General features: G+C 41.6%; 1 protein-coding gene across 4 annotated transcripts in view; it reads left to right on the top strand.

Moving 5' to 3' along the window:
* The first annotated feature begins 1554 nt into the window (after window positions 1-1554).
* Window positions 1555-24361, top strand: part of KYAT3 (kynurenine aminotransferase 3) — a 74151-nt gene continuing 51344 nt past the window's right edge. The window contains exons 1-2 of one of the 4 annotated variants that reach the window (XM_086717469.1): window positions 1555-2387; window positions 8736-8835. In XM_086717469.1, coding sequence (XP_086573595.1) covers window positions 8737-8835 — 99 coding nt within the window. In that variant the 5' untranslated portion in view covers window positions 1555-2387; window position 8736. The other 3 variants (XM_086717471.1, XM_086717470.1, XM_086717472.1) reach the window with 3 other exon arrangements.

Raw genomic sequence — 24361 nt, 5'->3', positions numbered from 1 at the left:
CACTCTGTGGTCATGATGAAGTAAGACAACAGACAAGATCACTTAATAATCTTGCCTAAACACAGATTAAAAATAAGGTCATTGTGGGGGCGCCTGGGTGGCGCAGTCGGTTAAGCGTCCGACTTCAGCCAGGTCACGATCTCGCGGTCCGTGAGTTCGAGCCCCGCGTCGGGCTCTGGGCTGATGGCTCAGAGCCCGGAGCCTGCTTCCGATTCTGTGTCTCCCTCTCTCTCTGCCCCTCCCCCGTTCATGCTCTGTCTCTCTCTGTCTCAAAAATAAATAAATGTTAAAAAAAAAATTAAAAAAAAAAAAAAGGTCATTGTATACGTTTCATTAGATTGCCAGAGGGGCCAGAGCACAAAAAATGGTTAGGAGGCCCTGAGTTAGCCCTTTTGTGTTACTACACCCTGAATCCAGTTCTTTGCCTCCATGAACCTCAGTCTGCCCATCTGTCAACCAAGAACATTAATGGCTATGTTACAAGATTATTGTAATGTTTAAATGAAATAAACAATGTCTAGCCCGCTGCTTAACACATTAAAAAAAAAAACACCAAGATTATTGTGAAAACTACAAAAATACTAAATTTCCTCCACTCCCATCTAGTCAAATTGTTGCCTCTTTTCCAATTATGGATTTAGCCTTGCAATTATCCTCCCCTCCTTCTATGTAAGAATACAATACCTCATTTTACAATTACCCCTACTTCCTGACAACACCCAAAACAGAATGAACCTCCCTTTCTTTGAACCCTCCAAAATCACCGAATACAAGCCCAGGTTTTATAAGTCATTTCTAACATCCTGTTATTGAATGATCCATGCTTCCCCAAGGTGTGTGTGTTCTCCCTCATTGCAACGAATAGTATATCTAACTTTCTGACTACAGTTGGGTTTTCTGCGGTCTTTGGGACCACCAATATTCTCCATATTTGCTGGAAAATACTGACAGATGAATGGACTCACAATAGTTCACAATATAAAGGTAGGTCCTCTGAAGTACCCAGCAATTTCTTCATTCACTTAATCATATTTTTTTTAATTTTTAAAAAATGTTTATTTTTGAGAGAGAAAGAGAGAGAGCGCGCGCAATCAGGGAAGGGGCAGAGAGAGAGGGAGACACAGAAGCTGAAGCAGGCTCCAGGCTCTGAGCTGTCAGCACAGAGCCGGACCGGGAGGTTGAACCCCAGGGGAACTGTGAGATCATGACCTGAGCCGAAGTCAGACTTAACCGACTGAACCACACAGGCGCCCCTCACCTAATCATCTTCTGACCCTCCTTGTACCTAGTTTAAGAGTGTATTTATTCCTTTGGGGCGCCTGGGTGGCTCAGTACGTTAAGCGTCCAGCTCAGGTCATGATCTCACCCATGGTGAGTTCAAGCCCCACATCGGGCTCTTGACAGCTCCGAGCCTGGACCCTGCTTCAGATTTTGTCCCTCTCTCTCTCTCTCTCTCTGCCCCTCCCCTACTCACGTTCTGTCTCTCAAAAATAAAATAAGCATTTTTTAAAAAAAAAGTATATTCCTTCAACCAAAAATTATCTTTGTTTTTTCCTCTAGGCCTGAGTACGATGCTACTGCCACACTCACTCCATCTACCCTCTCATCTTCTTAAAATAGGAGAGGAAGAAAATCCAATTGTGAAATTCGATTTTTAACAGAAACTGTGCTTTCGCTAGCATCGCCTCCCCCCCAAAGACATGTGGTGTCCTTTACTCTCCAGCGATTTTTTTGTTCACTTTTAAAATCTCCTGTATTTTCCTTGGTGGCACATTCCCTTCTCAGTTCTTTAATCAAACCCATTTTACTGTTCAGAAATGTAAATTCCTGCTTTTTTTCCTCACCCCTGTCCCAGATGACGAATTACATCTACAAACCCCTTTTCACACTCTGTTTAGTGTCGCCCTCTCTCAGGAACCTTAGCATTATTCTCACTACAACTCTTCTCTGGCCTAAGCCCAGGGCCCCCACGGTTTACCCTTTCTTCCAAATCAGCCCTCGTCCTCTAACATCCAATTAGGGCCCAGGGCCTAAATTTCATAACCAATCCGCGGCCACATCCAAGGCCCCTCCTCGACCCCACCCCCCTGCCCAGCCCAGCCTCTGTTCCTCGGACCTAACACCGCCCCCGCACCTCCACCTGACGTGAGCAGTTCGCGATCCTTTCAGGCCCTCCAGCCCCTTTCATCGCCTTCCGCCCCACCCCGCATCCCGTGGCACCCAGTCCACGCTCGCGGCCGACGCCTCAGCCAATCCGCGTGCTGCATCCCGACCCCGCGGGCACCCGCGCCCAGACTCCGCCCCCACGCCCGAATCCTGACCCACCCGGCCCTGAAGCGCAGGCGTGACTCGAGCCCGGGGAGGCGAGACTGGCGCGCGCGTAGGAGGTGAGTGGGGTGTCAGGGGGGCGCTCCGGGTCCCGACGCGCGGAGTCGTGTGGAGCGAGGCCGGGAGGGAGGCGGCCGGAGTCGGGCTCCCGGCGAGCCGGAGAGGCCGACTGGATCTCCTTCAGGACCGGGACTAGCGTTTGGGAGCAGGCGGCGTGACCCGGGGCTGGGTCCTTTGACCCGCACCCTGGCGGTGCGGGGCGCCCGCGCTGGCATTAAGTTTCCTCTGGAGAGGTGGCTGGCTTGGCAGGTGGGGCCACAGCACCCCGGTCACCCCCCCCCCCCCCCCAAAAGCCTTTTTGCCCCTTTTGCTATTGATTTTACAACTTTGGCATTTTGAAAACACCGACAACAGTACATCCAAAACCGGGATTCCTAACTGGAAAGGAAACGAAGGCTGTTCACTTGCTGTGTAAGTGAAGTGTGGAGTTTGAAGTGTGTGGTTAGAAAAGCAGCCCAATCTGCCGCTCCACGAGTGCGACCCCCCGCTCTTGGGCTGCCTCCCGGGCACGGGGGCGCCTGTCCCCCTCTGCGGCCTGAGGCCAGAATTGGGCAGCCCGCCCACTTTCACGGCAGGCGCCAAGCGAGCACAAAGTCACTTCGTGTTGTGCTAGAACCTCATTCCTTCTCATGGAAACAAGGCAGCCGCACTTCTTCCCCCAATCAGATTTATATTCGCCGAATCCATTTTCACAGATCGGCTTTTTAACAGTTTCAGGATCCTGCCTCCTTAAGTGTGCTGCGGACTAAATATGGTTCGGTTTTCCCATTCTTGCTCCAGTGACAGGGCTTTGAGGCCTGTTATTCCCACTGTACTTCCCCGTCCAGTACCTGTTCACCTAGATGCCCTCTGTTGCACCAGGGAACTTTGCAAACAGAAGTTTGGAAGAAGTGGGCCGGCAGGGAGAGCATAAGGTAGAAATAATCTTTGTTCAAATTGCTAACGTGGGTGTGCATTGGCGTCAGCCTTTTTTGGAGTCACCTCACCTTGAGGCTTGCAGTTAACCTGAGCGATCGGAACGTCGTCAGATTAAACCTTTTTGTCCCCACAAGCAAAGCAGTTATATGTAAGTTGATCATTTGGGTTTAAGGCCAGAGTTTCAAACTGATAAGATTAATTTTGATTGCTTTGCTTACTTTGTAGCTCTGGGTTTTGCTCCCCGCCCCCACCAACAATTCTGGAGCCTTCTCAGCTTGTGGCACACACACCTTCTGTATCTTGGTTTTAAATACTCTACTCCAATGATGATAAATAGTTTAATTTTATATTGATCATGATTATTTCAATATGGAGCTGACCTTATGTATAATATGCTATAATCAGGTTTACCAGATGCCTTGATATACAATTGCCTGGTTTTCTCAGAGCATTGGTTTTAAGGAGAAGCTAGAAAAATATAGTGAAAATGTTGTTTAGAATTAAAAGCCATATACCTTTGATTTTTTTCTGACTTTTCAATGACATCCAAATTTGTTCATTTATTTTTATTATTTGTAAATATACATATGGAATGTTAATTGCATTAGAAAGTGCTGGTCAAAATGTGTTTATGTAAACTGCAGAAGAAAAATAGCTTCAGAGGTTCTGAATCTGTATCTGTCAGCCTACTTAGATTTCTTTGGAGCCTTTTTTTTTTTCTTTCCCCCCATGGATACCCCACAATTTCTCCCACAAACAGATTATCTAGTGAGAGAGTAATAGTTGAGAAGAAGAGAGAGCCCAGATCTGGGTACTGAGAAATTCTATCATTTAGTGGCAGGTTGGAGGAGAGGTAGGAGGGAAATGAGGGATCCTACTACGTCAAAAGCCAAGAGAACACTGGTGTTTCTGGGAGGAGACAGGACTTACCCAGTAGTATCTGAAGCTGCAGAGAGCTCAAGGGTCAGAACTGACTTGAGCAAGATCTGCCTCTGTGGAGTAATGGGTACAAAAGTCAGATTGCATACAAGAAGAATGAAATCTTGCCATTTGCAACTAACTACGTGGATGGAACTGGAGGGCATTATGCTAAGCGAAATTAGTCAGAAAAAGACAAATATCATATGACTTCACTCATATGAGGAATTTAAGATACAAAACAGATGAATAAAAGGGAAGGGAAGCAAAAATAATATAAAAACAGGGAGGGGGCAAAACATAAGAGACTCTTAAATATGCAGGAAAAACAGGGTTGCTGGAGGGGTTGTGGGAGGGGGATGGGCTAAATGGGTAAGGGGCATTAAGGAATCTACTCCTGAAATCATTGTTGGACCAGATGCTAACTTAGGTGTAAAATAAACAATAGATAAATTAAAAAAAAAAAAAAAAGACTGCATCAGGTTGAAGAGTAGGTAGATTGAGGAAAAGGAGACAACTAATCTTGTCTTTTTAAAAGTTTTGCTCTTAAGAGAAAGTAACAGGAAGGTTTTGATTTGAAGAGGAAATGTACGATAGGGAGGAGAAGGTAGAGTCAAGAGTTTAATTCTTGGTTGGTGTTTTGTATTTGCTGTTTTTTGTAACTGGAAGAGATGTGAGCAAGGAAAGTTGCATTTACAAGAGAAAGGGTAATCACTGGAGAAAGGTCTCTGTAGTGCTAGGAGTGAATGAGATCTAAGCCATGGGAGGAAGAATTATCCTTTTGTGGGAGGGTGAGTTCCTGTAGTATAGAAAGGAAGGAAAAAAGGATTCTTTGGGCTTGGTGTTTTCTATTTGGGTAAATTGAGATGGTAAATCTGATGGCTTCTATTTTCTCTATGATAGGAAGCAAGGGCATCTGTTTAGAACAAAGAGCTTTTAGGTTAGAGGAGTGTGGGAAAAATTAAAATCTGGACTGTAGGAGAGAAGTGTGGCCTGCCCTCTTAGGGTTTCCAGCTGGGCCTTAGAATTATACTGACATAAGGCAGATAGTAGGAGAAGCGTACAAAGAAGCGACCGAAACAACTGCTTTTATACTAGGTTGAACGTGGAGAGGCAATTGTGGGAAAGTAACTAAAATATTTAGGTAAGCTAAAGGAAGATAAGGATTATTTTAACAAGGCCTCTCTTTACAAAATTCGCTCAGCTTCAGTTTACCATCTAAGAGTGTTCCTTTTCTCCTGTATAGGGAGGGCACCTTTCACATGGAAATTTTATCTCCTGTTTTCAGGAAGAAAAGGAAGGATCAGATTGCTCTTTTTGGCATTTGCTATTTTTCAAGTGCCTTTAGCTCAAAATAATTCTTATTCCAAAGTGGCGTATTTTGGGGTGGCATATCCTGCCATCCTTCCCCTACAAAATAGAGTATAACGCTGCAGAGTGTTGGGGGTCAATTCGAAGTTAATGGCCATGTATTTATGGTGAAACCACGCATCCTGTATGACCTTCCCCAGCTTGGGAAAACCAAACACTGTAGATGAGTTGATCCAGGGCTAGAGTGTTACAGACAGGTGAGAGGCTAGACAGGGTGGGGTAGGGCATTGTCTAGAAGATTGCTGAAGTGATGAACTGGCATCTATATTGGAAAATAAAGGAAAGTGCAGGCTGATTGGGAAGAGGAAAGGCAGCCTCCTAGAGATCTTGATAATACTGCAGAATAGAATAATTAATTGAAAGGAAAGATAGTTTATGGTCAAAGAGCAGAATGTTTCAATCAGTTATTTTGCAATTAGACCCGACTGAGGTAATGGCAAGGTGTAGTGTATGGTAGCAGGAGAGAGACTAAGGTGGAATGGAGCAGAAGAGCAGTGGACATGGGGATGTCACCTGTTGGGTGGATCATCTCTGAAGCCATTGAAATTACCTGGGATGGTCACAGTATTGAGTTGAGAATACTGTGTGCGTACTGACAAAGTCCTTAATAAGGACAGGGAGTTACCAGCAGGACAGAAGATAATGTCAGTGAGGGAGGCAGATGAGGGAAGTAATAGTCTGGCAGTGGTAAAATGGATGGCAAGAAAGAGTTAGGTGGGGCATATATGAACAGAAGCCAACACTGAGGAACATAGAAGTGGTATGTTCAGGGAACGGTTAAGATTTGTGTTAAAACAAGGAGAATGCTCTGAGAACATAAAGATATATTGGAATTTGCTGATTATGGTCCACCTGTTCCAAAAGACACAATGGAAGGTTTGGAATGTGGAAGAGAAATGGAGAACTGGGTCAGTTGCCCGCAAGTACATTGTATTATGGAGGTAATATGCTGTTGAAGGTAGATAGAGAGGAGGCGAGATTTAGGCTTTGGGATTTCCAGATGAAAACAGGTAGATTGAGTGTCAACTTCCTAAGGAGAATGGGCACTGAGGCCTGGTGGCCAGAGGAGATTTCCCAAGAGCTGGAGTCTAAGCTCCACACGTGATCAGTCAGTGACTTACCAGCACCTTCTGGATTTACCTTCAAACCGAGGACTGATGTATTCACCTGTTTTGAAAAATGAGGGAACTGATGTTCAGCAAGAGTCAGCAACTTCTCCAAGGATAGAAAACTTTTTAAAATATCAGAATAAGGACTTGAATCCAGGTATCCTGATTCCTAGTACTGTCCCCGCACCCCCACCCAGTTTTTCTCCAGAAGGTGGAACAGGTCTCTCTCATTTGTCCACTTAGAAGAAAATATTTTGCTTATACTTAGTCTAAATACCTAAAGAATTAGGCTGAACTGAAATAAATGAACATTGATTTGCTGGGGGGGAGAGGGGGGACCAACTAAATTATCCTAACTCAAATAGCTCCATGATACTCAATAAAGATTTTTTGATATTGTTCCCTTTGTTTGGTAATACCTTTTCTTAAAAACTATCCATGTTGCCTAAACTAGTTAATAATTTATTCCTGAATAGAACAGTTAATGATGCAAGAATAAGCATTCCTTAATTTAAGAAAATCTGTTCTTCAACTTGAAAGACTTAAAACATAAGGGGTAATTATTTACTTTACAAAAGGAATCAGTATTTCATAAAAAGATTTATAAATAGCCACTGATATCATTAATTTGTAATGTGATTTGATGTATTTATTCAGTAATTTAACATTTTATTTATCAAGTGCATACTATTTGCCAGAGAATACAGTAGTAAACTAAATACACCAGGCCCTGCACATGAAGCATCAAATGAGTGAATGAATGACCAACCAAACAACAACAACCAAAGTGCTTTGCAGAAAATTAAAATAGGCTGATGTGATAGAATGGCTGAGAGGCTGTTGTTGTTTTTTAATTTTTTTAATGTTTACTTATTTTTGAGAGAGAGAGAGACAGAGACAGAGTGCAAGCAGGGGAGGGGCAGAGAGAGGAAGACACAGAACCTGAAGCAGGTTCCAGGCTCCAAGCTGTCAGCACAGAGCCGGATGCAGGGCTTGAACTCGCAAAGTGCGAGATCATGACCTGAGCCAAAGTCGGATGTTTAACCAACTGAGCCACCCAGGCACCCCTAAGAGGCTGTTGTTTTAAGCTGAGAAATTGCTGACAAGGTCAGGATTTTATATTTAACTTCTTAAGAAACTTCAATATATTATTTCTCACATTTAAAGCTTTCTGTAGCCTTAACATTTTGGTAACTCAAAGAGAGTCCTAGCTAGCTTTGGTGGATTCCTTTAAATCTGTAGAGTATGTCTCTTCTTCTAAAGTTTAATTAACCACTGGAGATGGAGGAAATGACACCCCCTGATACAAGATTCTCAGACTAAAACTACTTCTAAGTAAGAAGTTTCTGTTTACCTGAATGTTCTTAGAAAGTTGAGTTGTCTTCTAATTCCAGGTGACAGTATAATAATAGAATTTCATATTGCTTTGGTAACAGTTTTCCTTATAGGTAGAGACATAATTCAGAATGCATGCCTGTTATGTAACTAGAATCTATTGAAATAGCTTGCTACCTTTCTATGGGATTGTTGAGGAAAGTGCCGTCTGAAAATAACCTAAAATTCCTTTGTATATTCTTTATGTTTGTCAAGGACCTGCTATAATGCTTTTCAAACAACTTGCTAAATTCTAACCACTTTAATTTACTGTCACAAATTGTGCTTTTTTATATGACTTTATCCAGACAATTCTGAAATTTGAGTAGTTCCTAGGTTGAAATATCCTGGTTTTTATAGCTGCTATAAATGAAACTTCTACTTACTGTAATTTTATGCTCTTGACTAAATTAGAGCTTTTTATTTTTTGAATTCACAATATGCTTACACACCTCTAGTTTAAAATGACATATCCATAAATTTTTATAAGATAAAGAGGGTTCTAGTGATGAGAGGTTATATGTAGAAAGAGAACTGTGAAAAATTTTTACTTATATTTTGTATAAGCTTATGGTCTATTAGCTAGCTGTAAGTGTCTGATAGTGATGTAAGTGTCATATATTTTCTTCTTGTTAACGTATTTCTTTTATCCTGCAGCATGTTTTTGGCCCAGAGGAGACTTTGCTCCCTTGAAAGTAGAGCAAAATTCCTGAAGACAATTTATTCTTCAAAAATCCTCGGGCTCCCTACTTCTGCTGTAGGTATTGCTTAATCACTTATACAGATACGTATTGTACTTATCCTGCCATGTCAAAAAAGGATACAATTTTCTGGGTACTTTAGAAGCATTTTATTGGAATGAGTATTTCTATGATGTGTAAGCTGAAGGTATCGCTGGTCATTGCTGGAACTGACATTCACTGAGCTGCTTGCTGTTTATGTATCATAGTGCTGGCTGTCTCCTTTTATCTTTGCATAACTCTTCAAGTTATGAATTGTTATATTCTTGTGTTACAAGTGAGAAAATGGAGACTTAGGTGTAGTAACTTCCCCAAGGTCACAGCTTTTAAATGGCATAATCAAAATGCCCATTCACCCCTGTCTAGCTCTGGCACTCTCAAGGGCACTCCCTGTCCACTCAAGATAGGAAGTTATAGTGAATGTAAGTGCTGGCCCTGTGACTTCCAGTTTATTAGAAAATATGGCAGAGTGAGGAACAGGTGATGTGAGAGCATGGAAAAGCAAACAATCCAAAATGTGGGTCATAACAAGATAGATTAAGTGACCCAGTTTTTTCAACAAGTCAGTGGCATGGGAAAAAAGTTGGGGGAGGGATATTTCAGAAGGACTGCTCTAGGATGAAAAGAGGCTTCAGAACTTCATCCAGCAAATACAGCATGTAGACCTTGTTTAGGAACTTGATTACAATCAACTGAAATGCAAAAAAGGTATTTTTAAAGACAGTCAGAAAAATATGGATATTGATTGGGTATTAGATGATATGGTTACAAAAACAAAGTCCAACTGAGAAAATGTGCAGATCCAACTGGCTTTATTAAATGATTCATGAACCAGCACCCTCCCATCCAGTGAGCAGAGAGGAGCCCCAAGGAGTTGTACAAAACGGAAGGCTTTTGTGGAAAGGAGGGTGGGGAAAGAAAGTTATTAGCAAAATGAAAGGATTGCTCCATGCCAGGAGCAATTACTTCATCTTTCTTTGAGGGATAGGGTGACCCATGTGGTAGACTCATTGGCAACTAATTGAAAAATTCCTGGCTGACTGATTAAGACTACATTTCTGAGGGAAGTTGATGGTGCAGTTAGATTAGGTATTAAGCCCCCGTTTGGCAACTTGGTCTAAGTGACATTTTGGGCCTATGGTTTTGTTTTTAACAATTCTCTCGATTCTCCAAGTAACTGAGAGATGTGATCAAAATTTAAGGCATTAGTGCCACTCTCAGTTACCACTCTGAAGTTGACAGTTTTGTTCTTTTAGGTGGTACCTATAGGTTACGATATTCCTGCTTAACCTCTTGATATTCACAGGTCATAACTTCCAGTTTACACTCATTAAGTTGGTCACTTTCGTCATTCCTTAAACAGCCCAGTCATTTGCTTGGTAATTAGTAGAGGGAGATATGATTACTATAAGGAGGATAATTCCCAGTGTTTGGAGTGCACTCTGAAGCCATTGTCCCAAGACTCAAACCAATCAAAATCCACAAAGTCAAAGAAAGACTCCAAGGAAGGAATCACCTTTTCACCTTTTTCCTTTGGTCTTATGTAATTGAGTTCTTCCCCAGAGATACTAACCCCGGTATAGCAGGTGGTGTTGGCCTCAGCACAGACACCTCCTTGTTCAGGTAAAAGATAATCAAGAGTTATTCTAATATCGAGGACAACTTTTGCCAGAGAGGCTAAAGATCTTTGTAGGACAACTATCCCATTAGCAACAGATTCTTCATTATCTTCAAGAGTTGGGAGAAGTTTCTGATCACATCCTCCTTTTCATTAACTCCTAACCCGGGAATCATGACCCTGCCAAAGGAAGCAAATCCCGAATCCTGAATGCCTCCTGGTAGGTCTTTTTTATTTTTTATTTTTTTTTTTTTTATTTTTATTTTTTTTTTTAATTTTTTTTTTTTTTTCAACGTTTATTTATTTTTGGGACAGAGAGAGACATAGCATGAACGGGGGAGGGGCAGAGAGAGAGGGAGACACAGAATCGGAAACAGGCTCCAGGCTCTGAGCCATCAGCCCAGAGCCCGACGCGGGGCTCGAACTCACGGACCGCGAGATCGTGACCTGGCTGAAGTCGGACGCTTAACCGACTGCGCCACCCAGGCGCCCCCTGGTAGGTCTTTTTTAACTCAACGGTATAAATTCAGGGGAGTCGACCAATGAGATGTCTTAGTTTGCTTGTGAAAAGTTAGGGGTACAGTTAGATAACTTAAGAGGCCTTGCCCAGCTTGTGCCAACGAGGCATTCACAGGCCCAAGGAGAATGATAATTGCCACAGACAAAGACACACAAACCATTCCTATTAGGATGGGATTATTGCATTTGCCCTCTCACCTGTCACCCCAGCCTGGGGTCACTTAGATTTTCAGCACAATGGGAAGAACATTTCTAAACTGAAAGAATGAGTCCTTATAATACCCTGCAAAGATGGGTGTTGCTGGTGAGAGGTCTTAGAGAATGGGAGCAGATGTGAGTTAGATGATCAGGAGAATGAGGATATTCAAGTAACAAGATTTATAGAAGTGATTGTATCTAATTGGGTACTACACTTACAATTGAAGAAAGAAAAAAAGCACAGTTTGTTCTATCTATAAAAGTTGAAATCAGTGGGAGACTTCAGGGGGTGCGGAGTTAATTGTAGTTTTCAGTGACATTAGGAAAAGAAGAGAAATAAGTCACAGGGAGGACCAGGGCTCTCTAACATCCTGGACAGATTGGAATCTTTGATGAGAGATCCAGCAGTCTGAAAGATTACTCCCCTTTCCCTCTTAGCAATGGCCTGGGAGATACAGATGAAGGTCTTGTCTTTCCAGGCTGATGCCAAAGGAAAGAAAGAGGAGAAAAAATTTCATGTTAAGGTATGAAGTCTTGATCTGGTGTCTTGGGAAGAAGCAGTTCACTTCGATGTCAGCTACTTGTCTTGTCAATTTGATTTACATGTCTCCAGCATCTTTACAGGAGCAGAGGTCAAGTGAGGCTGTCTTGTCTTTAGCTGTATGATATGTATGCAAGGCTTAATGCCCTCTAGTTTTTCAACAGTGTCAGTGGTCAGGAATACTTGGTAAAGTCCTTTCCAATGTGGCTCTAGAGCTGCTTTTTTTTTTTTCCCTTCTCAGTGGTGTTTCCAAAATACCCAGTCTCCAGGCTCCAGAGTGACCAACAGGATCCTTGGAACTGGGGTCAGAGAAAGCTTCTTTAACCTGTTGATGGTAGGCCTTAGCGTTAGACATTAAAGACTCACAGTAGGGGCGCCTGGGTGGCTTGGTTGAGCAACCGATTTCAGCTTGGGTCACAATCTCACAGGTCGTGAGTTCAAGCCCCGCGTCGGGCTCTGTGCTTACAGCTCAGAGTCTGGACCCTGTCTCCCTCTCTCTCTCTGCCCCGCCCCCCCTTCACATTCTGTGTCTCTCTCAAAAATAAATAAACATTAAAAAAAAAAAAAAAAAGACTCACAGTAGCTAGTCATACTGGCATGAGGTGACAAGCAGAAAGTTGCATGCCAATAGAAGTTGGCCTGCAGGTGACTATCTCATGTAGAGTGAGTTTATGTTTCCCAAGGGGGACGTTGTGAATCATCAGCAGAGCCAGTGGCAGAACCTTAGACCAAGGGAGTCCAGCAGTTTCAGTAAGCTCAGAGATTTTAAGTTGGAAAATTGCATTAGTTCTTTCAACCTTGCCCAATGAATTGAGGCAATAGGAAAAGTGATATGTCCGAGATGTTTGTAAGGTCTTTATTAAAGCTTGTATGATTCTCCCAATGAAGTGGATGCCTTGATCACTAGAAATTATGGAAAGTATACCCCAAATGGGAAACATGTTTTCTACCAGTTTCTTTGTCACTTGAGGGAGTAAGCCTTGCAGCAGGGGAAAGCTTCAGCCCAGCTGGAAAATATACAAACAATAAGAAGAACATATTGATAACCCCAGAATGGTGGCAGTTGAATGAAGTTCAGCTGTAGGTGTTCAAAGGGTCCATAGGAGGCTGGGAACAAAAATAGGTTTTCTAGAACTGTGGTCCTGACAGGTTAGACACTGATGGTAAACTGTGGTTTGTTTGGTTGTTTGTTTGTTTTTGGCAGTCTTGTAGAAGTTTCTCCACCAATGTTTGTTTATAATTTGAGTTATGTTAAACCTACCATGGTGGGTGAAGGAATGTAAAAATCAAAAAATGGGATTTGCCAAGGAGCCGGAAAGAACCAAGCAGCCATCATGAGCTTCCCGTATCCTTGACTGTTCATTGAATTTACAAGCGTTATTTGTACATCCTTATTTTTCTGATTTAGGAGCAAACTGTTGCCATGTCACAAGGACATCAGGATGGCAAAGGTCTGGCAACAAAGGGATTTTTTTTGTAGAAGCAGAATGGACTTTATCCACATGTGCCACATCCTTTACAGATTCTCTTGCTGTTGCCTCTGCATGAAAGTCAGCTGGGGCATGTCCCTGATGTTCAGGTTTAATCCTTTTAGTATGTGTCTCTACTTGAGGACAGGAACTTCAGAAGATAGAGTAAGGTCGTGTATGCATCCATTTTTTCTTTGGGTCCCAGTGGACATGAGAAAACCCCTTTATTTCCATAACATTCCAAACTCATGGATTACCCCAATGGCATATCCTTCAGCAGTGTAAATATTAACAATGTGCCCTTTTGAAAACTGACCTGCGCTGGTGAGGGTCTGGTGCTCTGCTTGTTGGGCTGATTTAGCTTTTGGCACATCTCCCTTTCTGTGTAGTTCATATTGGGTGGTAACAGCATAATCGGCCTGGAACTTCCATTTTCATTTTTACAGTATGACCCATCAAAAAACAAGATTAGATCAGAATTAGTCAAAGGGGTGTCCCTTAGATCAGGACACAGTGTCCTGAAATGTGGACGTTAGTACCTCACAGTAGTGAGGCTCACCTTCATTAGGCAGGGGGGCCCTAATGTGTCAGGTCTAAGAATGTTGCAACATTTAAGATGAAGATTGGTGGTGAAAGCAGAAGGACTTTGAGTTTAGTGGGTCAATTCAGAGTTAGGAAGGCTTTGGACAGCATGTGGGGTTTGTAAGTGGACATCCCTTCCAGAATGTTAGATCAGCTGAGGCTTCTGACTGAAGCTGCGTCTTGCCTTAAAGCAGCTGGGATAGACTGAAGCACCTGAATCAAGCTGCATACTATAATGGGCAACAAGCCTTTGTCACCATCTTGTGTGAGCATCTCCAGGACTTGGTTATCTTTTTCATGTATAAATTAGGCGAACGATTTTGAATAGTTCAGCTTCCCTGGGGCAGGTGGCTCTTGTAAGGCTTGTTTCGGTTTTAGAAAGGCCTGTTTATGTAGATCATCCCGGGGAAAGGGGTCCAGGAACCAAAATGGTAATAAGTTCATAAGATGGGGAAGCACATAAAAATTAGCAACCCATAGTCTGTGACATCAGCTAGACCTAGAACTCCATGAAGCTGTCACTTTGTTGTAGGCCTAGGAAATTCCTGGATTAGTTTAATTCTTTTTGGAGATAGCCGGATCCCACCAGTACTTACATCATGATCTAAGTAATAAACAGTGTCTGAGGATGATTGTGATTCTTCAGATACCTTATGTCCTTTTCAACTAACTGTTGTAGCAAATAAATGGGATCTTGTATGGATGCCTTCTTAGTAACAGAGCACAGCAAGAGACTGTCCACATGCTATAAAAGAGTTCATTACCTGGGGAACCGGAGGGTATTTCTGTCTTTGTGGAGCAGCTGGGAGAAATAAGAAGGGGACTCAATGAGCCTTGGCCTCTGTACCCAACTGTTTGGGTGTATTGTTGATTATTCTGAGTAAAGGCAAATAGATCTTGTCTGTCAGGATCTGCAGGGATGCTGAAAGAGGCTGAACAGAGGTCTGCCACAGTGAACAATTTTGAGTCAGGTGGAACTTGGGACAAAAGGCATGTTTGGAAAAAGGGGAATAACTGTCTTGTTAATAGATCTGAAGTCCTGGACAAATTGCTATCCCCTCCCATTAGGTTTCTGGACTGGCAAGCCCCTCGAGTGTTAGAAGGCCTCCTACAGAATTGATTAACTCCTGGCTGATTAGGTCTTCTCGTATTTGTTCGAGGCCTTGCATGGATGTTGAGGAAATTCAGGAAGAAGTTTAGTCACATCCATACGTATTTTTATAGGTGCTGCGCTTTTTATCCTTCCATTGTCTATACTGGAAGCAGCTCATCGAATTTCAGGCATGTTGATTAAATTAAGGAACTTCTGTTAGAATTCTTCTATTTCGGGACACCTGGGTGGCTCAGTCAGTTGGGCATCTGACTTTGGCTTGGGTCATGATCTCACAGCTTGTGGGTTCGAGCTCCGTGTCAGTCTCTGTGCTGACAGCTCAGAGCCTGGAGCCTGCTTCAGATTCTGTGTCTCCCTCTCTGTCTCTGCCCCTGCCCCGCGCGCGCGCGCTCTCTCTCTCTCTCTCAAATAAATAAGCATTAAAAAAAAATTCTTCTATTTCAAGGACAGAATGGAAAGAACATGAAAGATCAGGTTCAGGTTGGTCAGGGAACTCCAAAGTGAGGTCTTCCTTGGAGGCAACCCATATTAACCCTTTGAGTTTGGACGGGGATGGTTACCTGATAGAATGACTAGGGCTATGTCACACAGCAAAAAGGAATGTTTTTCAGTAAAAGTTTCCAAAGTCATTGGTACTGGTTGAGGTAGAATTTCTCTCTGAATTTTGTTAGCCACCCCCACAGTGGCAACTTCTTTTTCTCTCCGAGGGAACTGTTGCCCTATGAGAGTGAACTTTAAAGTACAAAGTGTGGTGGGGTGGCTGGGTGGCTCACTCGGTTAAAAATCCGATTTTGGCTCAGGTTGTGATCTTGTGGTTGGGCTCTGTGCTGACAGCTCAGAGCCTGGAGCCTGCTTGGGATTCTATGTCTCCCTCTTTATCTGCCCCACTGCTTGCACTCTGTCTCTGTCTCTCTCTCAAAAATAAATAAACATTAAAAAGAAAAAAAAAGAAGATAGAAAGTGTAGCTGCAACTTCAGGCAGCTTAATTTCAAAAGGTAGTTCTTGAACAGTCTCTTCAGAGTATAAAGTCAGTTCAGACACAGAATTAGTAAAACCTAACACCCAGGTAAAGAAGGATAGAGTGGAGCAGTAGGGGTCACATCAGTCTTAATGTCTTTTGTTTCAGGTACCTCTGCTGTTTTTACTTTTTCATTAGCCTTTTGTAATGAATCTTTTAATGAAGCTATTTTAGAACCTTGAAGTCTTTTGGAAACTTTTGTATACCAATTAAAATAGGTATCCTATTCTGTTCCTTTAATTTGGGAACCTTTCTTTTCTTTTATTTTAAAGTTTATTTATTTATTTTTAGAGAGAGAAAGCACAAGTCAGGGAGGGGCAGAGAAGGGGGGTGGGGGGAGAGAGAGAGAAAGAAAAAGAATCCCAAGCAGGCTCTGCACTATCAGCACAGAGCCCCAAGCAGGGCTCGAACCCATGAACCGTGAGATCATGCTCTGAGCTGAAGTTGGACCATTAACCTACTGAGCCACCTAGGCACCCCTGGGAATCTTTATTTTCAAGTGCACTTTGCAAATAAATGGTCTTGTCTAACTGGAATGTTCCCCTTAATGGCCATTGCAATTCTACGTGTTCTTAGTAATATTTTGCCATTTCTATAGATATTACAGCTCCCAGCACTATAGTTTTTAGACTTAACATAAGCATGCTTGACTCTAGAATTCAAGGATCCATCCCATTAGCCTTTGAGTCTCTCAGAGCCAAACTAACACCTAAAATGATGTGCCTTGGAGTTGGGAATTGTGTATTTTACAGTGCACCTTGTTGAATGGAAGTTTTCTTGAGGTTGGCGGGTGACCTAGTGTGAATCCAACTTGTCCATGACCAACTTCTCATAGGAATCTTCTTAAGGTGGCAAGCACTCTAACAGCTCTTAAATGCCCCGCCCATGGTCACCAATTTTTGCAGCTTTTTGGTCTCCAAGATCCCCGCTAGCAGTAACCTTTATTTACACAAAGCAAAACAAGACAAATGTGCACCTTAACATACCAGCAATAACCAAAACATGAGGCATTTAAAGCATTGCTAGCCAATAGAAGGCCTCATGTGCGCTGCTAGCAATTCCCAGTGTGTACTAAACCAGCAGACTCCACAGTCAGGGAGACTGTGGATAGGAAACTGGGAGAGGATTCCGACATGGACTTACGGACTGAGCCAACAGCTAGGGACTGGTGTTTCTTTAGAGCCTTCTCTGTCAGTCTAGACTGACTCCTTAACCCTGGGCTGGAAAGCCAATTAGATCGGTAGCTTGAACACAAAAAGAGCAAAACTGAAACTGAGACAGACTTACCTATGGATCCAAGGAAATAATGTTAATTAGGCATGATAATGACATCAAAGTTCTGTAAGAAAATGTTGATAATTTTTAGAGATATATGCCAAGTATATAGGGGCAGAATGACTTAAAGTCTAAGATTTGTTTGCTCAGCAATAAAAATGATTTTAAAAGAAGTGGAGAGATGAAGCAAATGAGGTAAAATCGTGATGTGTGTATGAGTATTTTATATTAGGTTGCATCATATGACACTGTCGTTTTCATAGGTCAAAATGGATGAATATTGGCACTTTCACGTTCAACCTAATTCTAATCTCTCAACTTTTCTGTAGGTTTGAAATTTCACAAAAACATCACTAGCTTCTCCCTCTACTTGTGAATACTATGATTTCTACCTCATAAACATCTTGAATTCTAGCTCTCCTCTTTATTACCACTGTAACTATCAGGAAAATGCCTACAGTTCACTGGAGCCTTTGCAGTGAACATAGTCAACACAGATAAGTAAGCATTCTTCCTGCCTTAGGCAGATGAAAATAAGCAGGCTCATCAGTGTTATCAAGGGTAGCATTGACAAGTTTAAATCAAGAGATAGTGGACCTAGCTAGACTCCTTCCTGTAGACCTGTTTTCTCTAGAAATCCTCATCCACGCCATCATTAATATCATTGGAAAGTTACATAAAAGTCATCTCTGAGGAAAGGACTGTAATGGACGTTGGGCTGCACTTTATCTGTATCACTTGCTTTATTTTTTTATTTTTTAATTAAAATTTTTTTTTAATGTTTAGCCCAATGCGGGGCTTGAGCTCACAATCCTGAAATCAAGACCTGAGCTGAGATCAATAGTCGGACACTTAACCCACTGAGCCACCCAGGTGCCCCTCTTTTCTGCTTTCTAAGTAGACACTAGGTTTTAAGTATGTGGTGTGTACCAAGAACTGTTTTTCACCATGGATTTAACTTATTTAATTATCACAACAGCGGCACAGGACAGGCATTCATTTTCCTTATAAACAAATGAGGAAATTGAATTTCAGAGAAGAACGTGCTACTTTGCATAGCCAGTAGGTTTTGTTTTGTTTTAATTTTTTATTTGAGAGAGAGAGAGAGAGTGTGCGAGCGAGCACGCTTATATGTGAGCTGGGGACAGGGAGAGAAGGAAAGAGGAAAATCTTAACCAGGCTCCATGCTGAGCATGGGGTCTGACTCGGGGCCAATTCTTTTACCTCAAGATCCTGACCTGAACAGAAATCAGGAGTCGAACAATCAACCGACTGAGCCACCCAGGTGCCCCTACTAGTAGTTTTGATGTTTAATTTCAAAGTAAGATCTACCTGGCTTGAAAGTTCATTGTGTTAAACAAGTTTGGAAATTTTAATTGGCATGTAGGCGTATATTCCAGGACACAGATTGGTGGGACCCCAATCTGCTTTACATATCTTCCTGGTGTTAGTGCCCAGTAGAAACCTGAGACCTGTTGTACAGTCTTAAATCCAAATTCGCAAGAGTTGTCCTGATTGGTTTAGCCTGACTCATTCGATTCCTAATCTAATAAACTGTGGGGGAGTTGGGGGAGGGTGAGATTATATAGTCCAGACAGGCAGAGGGTTCACCCCTGTGAATATAGGTGGGGACAATAAACTCACTTATACTCAGTCTTGGCTTGGACCCGATTTTCAAAGAGAATAAATCAGGCTTTTTTTTTTTTTTCCTTGACCTGAGTCCATTTTTTTGGCATTTCCATTCTGTATTTACCTATTCTGCCAGCTCCCAGGTTTGAAGACTCTTATTTCTAATAAGCTTGTTTTTCTATAGGTATTGTTAAAAGATAATTTTCAGAAAAAAGGCAGAATCATGACTTATACAAATGTAAAGGTGCATATGTATTAAAGATTTTTATTTTATTCATATGAGAGAACAAGTTATGACCAGTTCAAAGGAAAGTCAAAAAGCATAAATTTGTATTTGATAAAGGAATTGAATTGCAAATGAAGGTAAAACTCATTTTTCCACTGGATGGAGGGAAGTCAGTCAAAACTCTGGAACCATTTTCCCTGTCAGTTACCTTCAGTCTACAAAGGTGTAAAATATGTCAAAGACCAATTTTAGCTCTGCTAGACTCAGCCCTGGAAGGGTGTGTTCATGTAGCCACTGCATAGTTCTCCCTTAAAGAACACATTTTTCCTCTTACATATTATCTCTCAGAGGGGATCCAAATTCCTTCCCTTTCACTCACTTATTTAGTCAACAAATATCAAATAGCTACAGCATATTAGACACAAGTAATTATAATTTGAAACAACTGTGTATGTTGCTTAAAAATTCCAGTTAAATATGTGTGCCTTTGAGTTATAAATTGGATTTTTATGTAATTAGTTTTTCTCCTTGTATATCTTAAGTCATCAGTCCCTGCTCTACATTTGTACTTCTGAGTTTTAACTTTCTGTTCTTCTACCATTACAGGAACAGGAACATTCTATGCCATCTAGTGGCAAAAGAGTGTGATTTGTCTGTTTTGTTTTGTTTTGTTTTGTTTTTGCAGGGGTGGGGGAGTTGGAATATATAAATCATCATACCTTGGAAAACATCTAAAATCTATGAGATAATTCTGTTATTATCTGCTTGCTTGAGGAGTATCTTGTCCAAAGGGAGAAAGAAGACATTTCAGCATACCCTGGAAGCTTTTTTTTTTTAATTAAAAAAACTTATTTTCCATTTATTAATAGAGTATTTTTTAGAGTATTATATGTTCAGAGCGAAATTGAGCAGAAACTAGAGAATTGCCATCTATCCCCTGCCCTCCCACATGCACAGCCTCCCCTATTATCAGTATCCACTACCACAGTGGTACATTTATTACAATTGATAAGCCTGTAGTGATGCATCATTGTTACCCAATGTTCATAGTTTTTATTACCGTTCACTCATATTGTTGTACATTCTGTGGATTTTGACAAAGGTATGAGGGAATGCACCTTCATAGTATTATGCAGAATAGTTTCACTGCCCTAAAAGTCCTGTCTTCTACCTATTCATACCTTCTTCCGCCCAAGCCCTGGCATACACTGATCTTTTTACTGTCTTCATGATTTTGGCCTTAAGGTTCCCTCTTGTCATCTTTGCCTGATGCCTCATTTCTTTTTAGCACTGAATAACATTCTGTCATCTGGTTCTACCACAGTTTATCCATTTGCCTACTGAATGGTATCTTGGTTGCTTCTAAGTTTTGGCAATTATAAATTGCCAAACATCACACACGGGATTTTTTTATGAACATAATTCTTCAACTGCTTTGTGTGAAATACCAATGAGAGTGATTGCTGGATTGTATAGAATTTTAGTTTTATAAGAAACTACCTGGTAGCTTTATAAAATCAGCTTTATCAAAATACAATTAATGGTATCCACTTAGGGTGTAAAACTCTATGATGATTTGAAGAAGTATGTATCATAAAACCACTGCTAAAATCAACATACAGAACGTGATCAAGATTCCTCCTGTTCCTTTGCAGTTCATCCCTCACTGTTGATTTGCTCTGGCTCCATACGTTAGTTTTCTTTGTAAAAAAATATTATTTTGTATTAATTGGATTATAATAGTATGTACTATGTCATCTTTTTTTTTACATGCATAATGATTTTTAAATTTACTCATGTTGTGATGTATCAGTAGTTCATTCCTTTTTTTAAAAAAAATTTTTACTGTTTATTTTTAAGAGAGAGTGTGGGGGAGGGGTACAGAGAGAGGGAGACACAGAATCCGAAGCAGGCTCCAGGCTCTGAGCTGTCAGCACAGAGCCCGATGTGGGGCTCAGACTCACAAACCACGAGATCGTGACCTGAACTGAAGTTGGACGCCTAACGGGCTGAGCCACCAAGGCGCCCCAGTAGTTCATTCCTTTTTATTACTGACTAGTATCACATTATATGGATATACCGTCATTTGTTTATCCATTTACCTGTTAATGGGCTTTTAGATTGTTTCCAGGTTTTGCTATTGTGAGTAAAACTGTTGGGAACGTCTGTATACAAGCCATTGTGTAGACATATGCTTTCATTTCTTTTAGGTAAACACCTAACAGTGGAATGGTTGGGTTGTACTGTACATTTACGTTTAATTTTTAAGTAACTGCTAAGTAGCTTCCAAAGTGGTTGTACCATTTTACATGCCCACCAGGTTCCTGTGAGTTCCAGGCTGCCCCACATCCTTACCAACACTCACTATCAACACTTTTAGCCATTCTCATGGGTATTTAGTAGCACCTCATTATGGTTTTAATTTGCATTTTCCCAATGACTAATGACATTGAGCATCTTTTATGTGCTTCTGGCCATTCATATATTTTCTACGAAGTGGCTGTCAAATCTTGTTTACCTTCTCTTGAGTTGTAAAAGGTCTTTATATATTCCAAATAGTTTTTTGTAAGATATATGTTGTAATTCTTTCCCCCTTCTGTGGCTTACCTGGCAACTATTTAAGATTTGTGAGCCCACTGAATGATATTTAGGGGGAGGGAAAAATAATTCTGTTGTCTACCCTTCTAGGTTTTCTGGCTGAGACCCTGAAAATTAGACTTACAAAGACAGAGTAACAAGAGTAAAAGAAACATACTTAATTAACATGTAACATGTGCATTGTACATACAAATGGGAGAGCTTAGTAATGAGTAACTCAAAGGGGTGCTTTTGGTTTGTATAGCATCTTAAGAAAGAACAGTAAAGGGACGCCTGGGTGGCTCAGTCACCTAAGCTACCGACTTCTGCTCAGGTCATGATCTCATGGTTCTCGGGTTCGAGCCCCATGTTGGGCTCTGTGCTGGCAGTTCAGAGCCTGGAGCCTGCTTCAGATTCTCCCTCTCTCTGTGTCCCTCCCCCACTTGCTCATGCTTTCTCTCTCTCTCTCTCTCTCTCTCTCAAAAATAAATAAACATTAAAAAAATTTTTTTTAACTAAAAAAAATAAAAGCATGGGAAACAGAAACACCGTGAATGCAATTAGAGAATGGCAAGTGGTCTTATACTGTTGATTCACTGTATGTGAGGGGATGGCATGGTGGGAGAGAAGACTGGAAAAAAATTAAGGGCCTTGAATGCCAGGTTTGACGAACTTTGTTCCATAGTTTGAGGAAAGTCAATAAAGATTTTAGAGCAAAGTGGTAGCATCCCCTAATCTATTTTATAGCTCTGTAGTGATGGGTGATGGGTTAGAGGGAGGATGTCATTGAGGTATTTAAAAATAAGGATAAACAGAGGTAGGATTTCATTGTGTTCAGAAAATACTTGTGAATGCAACCTGCCAAAAACCATTTTAGATACCAGAGATACAGCACTGAACAACACAAGTCCTTATTATCTGAAGTTTTCATTTTAGTGAGCAAGAAAGATAATTAAGGAGTAATAATTTCAAGTAGTGGTAAATGTCATAAGAAAATAAAATAGAGGGGCGCCTGGGTGGCTCAGTCGGTTGGGCGTCCAACCTCAGCTCAGGTCACGATCTCGCGTTCCGTGAGTTCGAGCCCTGCGTCGGGCTCTGGGCTGATGGCTCGGAGTCTGTAGCCTGCTTCCGATTCTGTGTCTCCCTCTCTCTCTGCCCCTCCCCTGTTCATGCTCTGTCTCTGTCTCAAAAATAAATAAACGTTTAAAAAAAAAAAATTAAAAAAAAAAAAAGAAAAAAAAAGAAAATAAAATAGAAATAAGCTAAAATTATTGGTGGGCCTAGTGGGAGAGAGGCAATAATATTAGGGCATATAGTTTTGGAAGCCCTCTCTGAGGTTATATTTCAGTATTGTGTACATGTGTGTATTTAACCACACAAATATTTATTTCTATAGTAAAGAAAAAAACCTCATTTTCATCTTCTCCAAGGTACCATGAGGTCTGACTACACGGGCTCACACACACAGCTTCCTTGCTATGCTCCGTTGCTTATCCAGCATTCACCCCAAGGAAACAAGCAGGTGAAGAGGGGTGGGGTGCAGAGTCATATTGAATAGAGTGACATAAAGAGCCAGGCACATGAAGATCTAAGAGAAGGGCATTCCAGGCAGAGCACACAGCAATTACAAAGTTTTTTTTTTTTTTTAATAAAAATTTGTTTTTAACATTTATTTGTTATTGAGAGACAGAGACAGAACGTGAGCAGGGGAGGGGCAGAGAGAGAGGGAGACACAGAATCTGAAGCAGGCTCCAGGCTCCGAGCTGTCAACACAGAGTCCCACAAGGGGCTCGAACTCAGAAACCGCGAGATCATGACCTGAGTCGAAGTCGGTTGCCCAACCGACTGAGCCACTCAGGCACCCCCAAAGGTGTGTTTTTTTTTTTTTTTTTTTTTAGAGAGAGAGAGCAAGTGGGAGAGGGCAGAGAAAGAATCCCAAGTAGGCTCTGAGCTGTCAGTGTGGGGCCCGAACTCAGAAACTGTGAGATCATGACTTGAGCTGAAACCAAGAGTTGGACACTTAACCAACTGAGCCACCCAGGCGCCCCACAAAGGCTTTTATGTCATCAACTTTGCTACAGTAACAAAACCCACCAAATCTTACCTTCTTAGGTCACTAAACACTGCATTCTCACCCATAAGACATACAGGCTACAAATAAGTACTGGCTTTGCTCCAGTTTGCAACTCCACTCTGTCTTTTTAATCTAGGATTGAGGCTCAAGGAGTAGCCCCTGTCTGAGACATGGTCTTCTCATAGTAAAGGACAGAAGAAATTAAGGCTGAGCCAAAACCATGCAAAAGTACTTACAGCTTCTTGAACATAGTATATGTCACATCCACTTGCACTCCATTGACCAGAGCAAATCACATGGCCAATCTCAAAGTCATTCCTTCCGAAAAGGAGAGGTGAATATATAGGGTAATAATATATGATAGATAGGAGCAAACTGGGTGTGTTTAAGATATGGAAAGATTGAAAGGCTCAATGGGAATAGGGAATCTTGGTTTGTTTTGCTTACTGGTATATCCCAAGCCAAAGAGTGCCTTGTACACAATAGGTGTTCAATAAATATTTGTTGCGTGAATGAACGAAAGCCAATGTGGTTAGAATGTAAAGAAGACATGAGCTTGCAGTTACCAGCAATGGGGGAGATTGGGTAGAAATGTAGATGAAGTGGATGAGGTACAGGTGTCTGGCTTTACTTACCCTTGAGCCTGGGTACACTTCTTTCCTTCTCATGGTGACATGAGCTTTCTTTTTATTTATTTTTATTTTT

This window comes from Puma concolor, chromosome C1 (genome assembly GCF_028749965.1).
Source record: "Puma concolor isolate L17-30 chromosome C1, mPumCon1.1.hap2, whole genome shotgun sequence".
NCBI classification, from domain to species: domain Eukaryota; kingdom Metazoa; phylum Chordata; class Mammalia; order Carnivora; family Felidae; genus Puma; species Puma concolor.
This window is presented reverse-complemented; position numbering and strand designations above follow the sequence as displayed.